This window comes from Symphalangus syndactylus, chromosome 14 (assembly GCF_028878055.3).
Source record: "Symphalangus syndactylus isolate Jambi chromosome 14, NHGRI_mSymSyn1-v2.1_pri, whole genome shotgun sequence".
Taxonomy (NCBI): domain Eukaryota; kingdom Metazoa; phylum Chordata; class Mammalia; order Primates; family Hylobatidae; genus Symphalangus; species Symphalangus syndactylus.
In genome coordinates, this window is record NC_072436.2 from 38,092,412 (window position 1) to 38,101,942 (window position 9,531).

Genomic DNA, 9,531 nt, shown 5'->3' on the forward strand with positions numbered 1-9,531 from the left:
GGGCTGCGAGTGCCTGTGGAGCCTTCATAGTCAGGACTATTTTCTTCTCCTCAGTGGTGTGGTCATTGCAAAGATTTATCATAAACCGACACCCTGGAGAAGGCACAGGGCCTCCTGTTGCAGGCAGAAGTGTCTTTGTGGCTGGGGAGGGGACTTCCTTCCCCTTGAATGGATGCTCAGGAGCTAAGTAAACCAAGGCCAAGAAGCCCTGTAATAGACGCAGTTGAGAATGGAGGCAGGGCTTGGACTGTTCAGGCCAGGGTGAAACTGCGGGAACCTCCCCTTGGTTTGGCCACCAGGGAGGCCATGGAGGTCACCCTCTTGCCCTTTCCCTTCATCTCATCCATGACTTGGATCATTGTTTTCCTCCCACCATCCCTTATCCAAGGTTCCCTCCAAACAGGGACAGTGCTTGCTTGTAAAATTGGCTCAATTCAGGCCATGAGGGCTTAGGTGGGTCGAGGTGTGAGCTCTGTGCAACGGTCCTGCAACTAAAGGTCACTATGACCTGCCACCTGCCCAAAGGGCCAAACACACACTCCAGATTATCCAAGCCCAAGATAAACCCAGCAATGATTTGTGTGGCCAGAAGAGGGCAGCATAGTACACCCAAGGTCCTCCCTTCAAAGGACCCCACCTCACCCGCAGCCCCACTCCCACACCCCACAGGCAGGCAAGTCTGAGCTTGTTCTCTGGGAATTCGAGGCTCTGAAGGTCGGGGGGCGGGGTGGCGAGGAAATGGGGCCCCAAATAGATATATATTTTAAATTGATTGCTTTTCAAATTTCATATTGGGACTTCCCTCCTTTAAAAGAAAAAAAAAATCACAGATACCTCCAATGTTGTCTGAAACAGTTTTCGTTTTTGTAATAAAGCTACTTAAACATGTACAAACATAAAATTAATGAACTCCTTGTACTGATGATAGCTCCCATACAAGGATAAGCCGAAATGAACATTCAAATTAAATATGGACAAATCTACAAACAAAATTTAAAAAATTCAAAACAATCTCATTCATCTGTGCTATATCACGTGCTGCCCTCAGAACTCCAGTGCAGAGGGACTCTGGCACTTCATTCCTAGGATGTGATTTTTGTTGTAGTTATTCCGTGTATTTATCTCCCGTTTTGGTGGAATAACTTTGCTTTTCCATCCTTTTCCTATTCTAACCACAGGGAAATATCCCAAGCACAGCATCCTAAGCACGTCCCATGTCACATGGTCTTCACTTGTTGCCAGCTTGTCGTATATGTGTCCCTTCTGTCTGCTTCTCCTTACTGGCTTGTGACAGTTGAGATGGTATTTTTAAGGTAGCCAGACTGATGATCCAGAAAATGTCTTTTTTCAGGAAAAAAAAAAAAAACAAACAAACAAGATGAAATCACCCCCCCGTCCCCCGCCACACACACACACACACACACACACATCATTGATAGAGAATTCTGAAACAGCAAGAATGCATGCCTGGAGCACCATTTGAGAAACATCATCCCCCCAAGCCCTTGCTTCTTACAGTGAGCAAACTGAGGCTCAGAGAGGAGAGTTGCTTTAGCCAAGGTCACACAGTTAATCGGGGCGGGGCAGCTGGAGAACTCAAGCGCCTCTCACTTTGTACAGCAGTGCCTCCTTTCAGCACCCTCAGGCAGCCCAAGACAGGCCGGGCCCTGGGAAAGGAGCCCTGGGGATGCTTGTAGAGATCAGTTCTCCCAGTTTGGGGTTGAGTTTTCTGCAGGTTTCAAGCAGCCATCTTCCAAAGCTCAGAAAATGAAATTGCGTAGACACAGCCACTGCTGCAGTCACGAAGACTTTGTCTCAGATCTCCCTGGAAACCCTAAATCTCTTCTGGACTTCAGGTCTGGCAAGAAGGCCCAAACAAGGGCTCTGTGTGTGTTCTCATTTAGTGATTTTTTTTTTTTTTTTTTTTTTTTTTTGAGACGGTGTCTTGCTTGTTGCCCAGGCTGGAGTGTAGTGGTGTAATCTCTGCTCACTGCAACCTCCACCTCCTGAGTTCAAGCGATCCTCCTGCCTTAGCTTCCCAAGTAGCTGGGACTACAGGTGCCCACCACCATGCCCGGCTAATTTTTGTGTTTTTAATAGAGATGGGAGTTCACCACGTTGGCCAGGCTGGTCTCGAACTCCTGACCTGAAGTGATCCGCCTGCCTCGTTCTCCCAAAGTGCTGGGATTACAGGCATGAGCCACTCTGCCCAGCCTCATTAACTGATTTTTAAAAAGCCGATTAGTAAGGTCTTTCAGATACTGAGGCCATACTGGATACTATTATTAGGGCCTTGGGAAAAAAGATCCATTTTTTGCTCCAACTCCAGGGGCAGGTTTTTAACATGAAGTCTATTAACTGCCAAGGGGTCCATGGATAGAATTCAGGGGGTCTGAAAACTTGAAGGGGGAAGAAAGCCTGCATTTTTATTTTCCTTAGCCTGTAACGAAAGGTTAACACTTCCTTCAAATATACATGTCGACAGCAAACCAGTTAATCCTAGCAACACCTGTGTCTTTGTCAACAATAGAAGTCACAGACCTTTTCACGTGACATTACAGCAGTTGTGGGAATCTTGAAATATCATTAACACTCATCATCACTACTTTGATATATTATTAGACCTGACACCATATTGTGTTATTTAAGTATCAAGAAAGAGCATATGCTTCTGTGTTCAAATATTTTTAAATATTTTCATAACTGTCTTTCAATATAATTAGTTTCCTTTCTTCTCCCATGTATTTTATTTTATGCATTTGAAAATATTCCAGCCTGTCAAAGGAGTTCATGACACAGCAGAAACACTCTTTGTCTTGAGGAAACACATCTGTAAAGAGTTACCTTTTTTTTTTTTCTTTGAGACAGGGTCTTGCCCTGTCACAAGGGCTAGAGTGCAGTGGCACAATCTCAGCTGCCTGCAGCCTTAACCTCCCGAGCTCAAGTGATCCTCCCACCTCAGCCTCGTTAGTAGCTAGGACTACAGGCGTGTGCCGCCATGCCTGGCTAATGTTCATTAGTTTTTGTAGAGATGGGGTTTTGTCATGTTGCCCAGGCTAGTCTCGAACTCCCAAGCTCAAGCCATCCACCCACTTTGGCCTCCCAAAGTGCTGGGATTATAAGGCATGAGCCACGGTGCCTGGCCAAGAGTTACCATTTCCTGTGCATCACCTATAAATTGAGCACACCTGGGTTCTTCAGGTGTATTATCTCTAAATCTTGCAACGAAGAGGTGTACATTATTATACCCCTTTTATACATGAGGAAACTGAGGCTCAGAGAGATGCCTAATATCACATATGCTACAAAACATAATAAACATGTGAAGTATTATCATAGAAATATGGACAAAATGAGGGTAACTAAATGACTGTTTTTGTTCACTGCTATATTATCCATGCCTGGCGCTTCCTAGATGCTCAGTAGAGGTTTGTTGAATGACAGGAAGAAAAGATATCTAGTAGCCCTGCCAGGCACGGGACAGGAAATCCTTCAAAGGAAAGGTGAGGGTCAGGATGAGCCCTGGGATTCGGGGAAGTGCCGGGCTGGTGTAAGCCAATCATGGTACTTCATCCTCTATGATAGTTTCAGAAATGGCGTGTTACCTGGTTCTGGTCATTGAGATGGGGAAAACTCATTCAGGACCATAGCTGACTCTTGACACTGGGGTGAAAGCCAGTGCAACTTGTAGCTCCTGCAGCCACCTTGTCCCCTATAAGGATAGCAGAGTAGAGGTGAGGGGGCAAGGGCCTTGGTGATGCTGAGAACTTCTGAGCTGAGCAGCCCCGCAGCTTCTCACCTCTGCACTTTTTGTCAGGGAGATGACAAGGCTAGTTATATTTGAACCCGTTTTAGTTGGGTTTTCTGTACCTTGCAGCTAAGGCATCCTAAGTGATGGAGTGCATGTGAAGAGGGAGGCAAGGGTCACCCCGAGAATGGCATCTGTGGTGTGACATGGCTGCCATTCTAATGAGCTTGTGCTTTATCCCGATAGGTGATGGCTTGGGGTGGATGGTCTAGGGGATTGAATGACTGAGGAAGGGGCCGAGGCCAGGTGCAGTGGCTCACGCCTGTAATCCCAGCACTTTGGGAGGCCGAGGTGGATGGATCACCTGAGGTCAGGAGTTCGAGATGAGCCTGGCCAACATGGCGAAACCCTGTCTCTACTAAAAATACAAAATTAGCTGGGCATGGTGGTGGGTGCCTGTAATCCCAGCTACTCGGGAGACTGAGGAAGGAGAATCACTTGAATCTGGGAGGTGGAGGTTGCAGTGAGCCAAGATCATGCCATTGCACTTCAGCCTGGGCCACAAGAGCGAAACTCTGTCTCAAAAAAAAGAAAAAAGAGGAAGAAGAGGCAGGAGGAGGAGGAGGAGGAGGAGAAGGAGAAGAAAAGAAGAAGAGAAAAGAAGAAGCCGAAATGGTGTGATTTATGATCTAGAGAGATTACTTTGTAGGCAGTGTGGAGGATGGGATACTGCAAAGTGATAAGTAATGGCTAAAAAAGGTAAAATGGTGCAAATATGGTAAATAAGCAAATTGGGAACGCACCTTATTCTGCTCTCAGATTGATGAAAAAGAGGAACAAAACAGGTAAGCATGTTCATACTGGAGATTTATTGTAAAACTCAACTTCCAGGGAACGCGTTTGAGTTGGTGCAGTCTCACGGATCTCACAGTGGATAGGCTGCTGAGGAGGAGGCTGGAATGGTGGTGTTGAGACCCTGTCAGCACCAGCAGTGATGTCAGCATCTTCAAAGAAAGCATGACAGTCTCCCCAGTGCCATTTTAATGCTAGAAATCTTCCCTTCTAGTCTCTACGATTTTTTGAAAATTGATAATTTTTCTATGATTTAAGTGATTACTCTCAATGAACCGTCATACCTCATTTTCTCTACTCGGAAATTTTCAAGCATATAATACATTGGTATGAACTATAGTCATCATGTGGTATGATAGATCTCTTGAACTTGTTCCTCCTGTCTAACTGAAACCTCATTTCTTTTCTAGATAAAAGAAAGCGTGCTATGTTTTGGCATAGGTTCCAAGCACAGAGACCTGTCCTGGGGACGGAGGTGATACTTGTGGTGGACAGAGGAGTAGCCTGGGAGTCAGGAGGCCTCCTCCCTGCTTCTGCCCCTGCTGCTATCTGGTTGGGTGCCCTCCAATATCTCATCACCTCTCTGCACTGCAGGGCCCTGTCTGCGAATCAGTGGGGCTGGGCTATTCACAGCCCCATGTCCTCTGCTTTCTTTCTCAGTCCCCATGCCCTTGGACTCTAACAACCCCTCGTTGGGCAGCATCTTTTGCTTGTGCTGTTCCTTCAGAGGGAGAGGATGGGATTCCTCAGAACAAAAAATGCTGTTCTCCATCGCCGGTTTGGTGTCAACAGACAGTTGAACATCCAGTATTTGGCACCTAGGTAAGCACAGGGAAGCATCCTAAAGAAGGTAGGCCCTGGACAGAAGAGCTGTACACACACACACACTCTTACACATTCACACACGCACTTACACATTCACACACACATACACTCACACACGATATGCACACAGACACACGCACACACCAACAGACATGCACACATAGATGCACACATGCACACACACAGACATATACACATACACTCATAGACACAGAGACACACAGACATGCACACACATAGACACACGCACACAGAGACAGACACACACAGACATGCACACACACATACACATGTACACACACGCAGGCATAAGGAGTGGGACACTAGGCAATTTCCTGTGATGGTTCTGAGAACTCATTGGTACAGTGTTGGGCACCTAGTGAAAACTTCCTAGAGGGAGTGAGTCAAATATGTTACTAAAGGGTGGTAGGTTTTGGCTAAGGGAGGCCTTCAGCTGTTATAGGCTGAAGTGTGTCTCTTCCTTCTCCAAAATTCATATGTTCAAGTTCTAACCCCTAGTACTTCAGAGTGTGGCTATGTTTGAAGATGGGGTCTATAAAGAGATGATTGTAATAAAATGAGGTCATTAGGATGTACACTAATCCAACGTGACTCATGTCCTTATAAAGAGGAAGCTTGGGCACAGACGTGTAGAGGAAAGGCCAGGTGAAGACACAGGGAGACAATGGCCACCTGAAAGTCAAGGAGAGAAGCCTGGACCAGATCCTTCCCTCATAACCCTCAGAAAGAACCATCCCTGCTGACACGAACACCTTGATCTGGAACTTCCAGTGTCCAGAACAGTGAGATGGTAAAGCCCTGTTGTTTAAGTCTCTCAGCTGTGATACTTTGTAATGGCGGTCAAATCCTAGTTGACTAATACACCAGCCAAGAGGTAAAGCATGCTGGAATGTAGTTAAGAGATCAGCCTGCCTTGACGAGGGAAGGGAAAGGACTGAATTCTGTGGTGCAGCTGCTGTGTGCCGGGCAGGTGCAGGACACACGACCCCATGTGAGGTGCCCCAAACGCTGCCTTCAGATGAGAAACCAGAGGCTCTGAAAAGTATGTGGCATGCCAAAGACCACGCTGCTAGGTCATGGCTTCCCTCTGCCTGCTGTTCACCTCCAACATCATCATTGTCACTCTGGCTGGGCTGGTGCTGCTCACTGTGGCCCACATCCAAGAGCTCTCACTTTGCTGACCTTCCCATCTGTCCACGAACATTTACTCAGCTGTGTAATAGATGCTGTGATGCTCTGCCCAGATTCTCTCTTTGGGGTCTACACACTTATCTATCCTCCAGCTGCTGGGAATACCAGATGCTCACAGCTTACAGCTGCATCCTTTGCTGGACACTGCCCTGGGTGGCAGGGAGCTGACTCACCTAAGGCTACACCTCCTCCCAGGGGTCCAGGCTGGGATACAAAGTACAGCTCCTGGGCTCCTGCAGGGCTGTCTGAGTCCTCTATTGCAGCTGCTTTGTGAGTCATCTTCTTTCTACCTGTCCTGCCTTCCTCGCTTCCTCACGGGTATATCTCCTGAGGGTACACCCCACAAAAGTCTTTGCACACAATTTTCCGTCTCCATATCTTGGAGACTCACCTTCCACCTGAGAAGGTCCGATCTGGAAAGAGCCCTGGCGGGAAGTCAGCACTCTGGGTTCCTGCACTCACTCCGCTTAAGACAGTCTCATGACCAGAGGCGGGACATCCCATCCCTGGACTCAGGTGCCTGATCTGTAAAAGAGCCACGGCTTTTTCAGTCTTCCTCCAAAGTTCAGTAGAGGAGAGAGAACATGACAATACAATCCACCTGCCCTCGTGGTACAGCTGTTTACAGGGGCTAAATAAAAGTTCTCACCACATCTAAACAATCTATGCACATTTCCATGCCATTCCTTGTTATCAGTTGAACTGTGACCCCATAAAAGATGCAGTCCTAACCCCCAGGATCTGTGACTGTGACCTTATTTGGAAATAGGGTCTTTGCAGATGATCAAGTTTAAGATGAGGTCATTAGGGTGGGTCCTAATCCCATATGACCGGTGCCCTAATGAAAAAGGGCATTTAGACATGAAGACAAACAAACATAGAAGGAAGATGATGTGAAGACATAGGAAGAATGCTAGCTGCAAGCCCAGGAACGCTTGGGCTACCAGAAGCTGGAGACAGGCTTGGGACAGATTCTCCCCCAGAGCCTTCAAGGGAAGCCAAGTCTGCTGACACTTTGATTTCAGATTCTAGCCTGCAGAACTGTGAGACAATGCATGTTTGTTGTTTAAGCCACCCAGTTTATAATAGTTATGGCAGCCCCAGAAAACTAGTAACTCCTGAAAGTATCTTTTTGTCTTAGTAAATGCAAATGTAAAAATATTTTCCTTCGGGAGCAGTGGCTCACACCACTCCAGGAGGACGCCACAGGCCAGAGCAGGGGCTTAGGGCTGGGGAGAGCTGGGGTGTTTAAGAATCCCAGAGAAGGTAAATGTGGTTGTGGCCATGCCCCCAAGGACGATGGGATGAGAGGAGGTCCCTGAGTCCACAGGGACCTTATCAGGCAGACCCTTGTAGGCTCCAAGAAGGGCTTGGATTTTATTCCAAACAGTGGAACAGAATGGTTTAATCTGCATGTTTAAAAGATCAGTCTGTACTATATGATCCAGTAATTCCACTTCTGGGTATATACCCAAAGAACTGAAAGCAGGGATTCAAACAGATATTTGAACGCCCATGTTCACAGCGGTATTACCCACAGTCGCCAAAAGATGAAAGCAACACAAATGTCCTTCAACAGATGAATGGACAAACCAAATGCAGTATATACATATAGTGGAATATTATTCAGCCTTAAAAAGGAATGACATTGTGACACGTGGATGAATCTCAAGGGCATTACACTGGGTGAAAGAAGTCAGACACAAAAGGACAAATATTGTATGATGGATTCCATTTTTATGAGGGACCTAGAGTAGTCAAATTCATAGAGGCAGAAAAGGGAATAGGTGGTTAGAAGGGACTGTGGGGAGGGGAGAATGGGAAGTTTCATGGGTATGGAGTTTCAGTTTGGGATGATGAAAACGTTTTGGAGATGGATGGCTGTGACGGTTTCATGACAGTGTAAATGTACTTAATGCCACAGAACTGTACACTTAAGAAGGGTTAAAACGGTAAATTTTATGTTATGTGTATTTTACCACAATTTTAAAAAGCAAAAAGATCTGTTTGGTTGCACATTGGAGAGGGGAGGGAGAAGCAAGCTGGAGAAAAGTGGGCAGCCCAGGCCATGTCCCCGCCACTCCTTGCATTAACCGGCTGGCTCCAGACCGTCCATCCAGAGAACGTGCCTAGGTCCCAGCACTTTGGGTGTTGAACCTGCAGCAGAGGCCAGGACTTGGCGGACTCGGCACAAAGCTCCCCACATTCGAAATGACAGTGCAGCCTTGCATCTAGTTGTCATCTGTGGCTAAGATGGGGAGGCTATGGGGCAGAGACCTGGGACCACCAGCTGCTGCCCAGACCCCTTCCCGCCTCCCTGGAATGGAGAATCCTGATCTCCTGATCCCCATCAGAAAACTCCTGCAGGCTCCTTCCTGCACCCGGCCCCTGGCGCTGCCTGGGCAGGCCCAGCACAGGGGAATCACCTTGCCCTGGAAAAAAAAAAAAAAAAAGGCGAGAGAGGGAGAAAAGCAGCACAATTAAAATCTTAGTGTATGAATAATTACATTTTAAAAGTCCCCACTTTTTTTTTTTACATCAAAAGGAATTCTGTAATCAGAGGTTTAATTTGCAGATTTAGTGGCATTTGGCAGGTTAAAAGTAGGCGCTGTGAAGTGAGTAAGCGTGGGATTTGAGGCTGGAAGCAAAGAATGGGGGGATCTGCTCCACCAGAAATCCCAGCTTTGAGCCGCCTCTGAGCTTCGCAGCCGCACTTCCTCTGCCCAAGCCGCCCTCAACTGAGCGGCTGCGCGGGGGCGGGAAGGAGGTGCCGGTGCCGAATGAAGAGGGACAGAAGTCCAGCTCTCCAGCCCTGTGGCCTCGCTTCTTTCTTCTCCTTAAGAATAGCTTTATGGTTTTTTCCTTCTGATTATTTGATCATTGCAAAAAAAAAA

The 9,531-nt window shown here is 47.1% G+C and overlaps 1 protein-coding gene across 8 annotated transcripts in view; it reads left to right on the forward strand.

Moving 5' to 3' along the window:
• The window catches only part of THNSL2 (threonine synthase like 2), a 28,118-nt gene extending 20,822 nt beyond the window's left edge, over positions 1-7,296 (forward strand). For 5 of the 8 annotated variants that reach the window (XM_063617576.1, XM_055241768.2, XM_063617575.1 and 2 more), the window contains one exon: positions 5,011-6,027. In XM_063617576.1, coding sequence (XP_063473646.1) covers positions 5,011-5,282 — 272 coding nt within the window. In that variant the 3' untranslated portion in view covers positions 5,283-6,027. Of the gene's footprint in view, positions 1-5,010; positions 6,028-6,054 lie in introns of those variants that run through there. The other 3 variants (XR_010115605.1, XR_010115606.1, XR_010115608.1) reach the window with 2 other exon arrangements.
• The last annotated feature ends 2,235 nt before the right edge of the window (positions 7,297-9,531 follow it).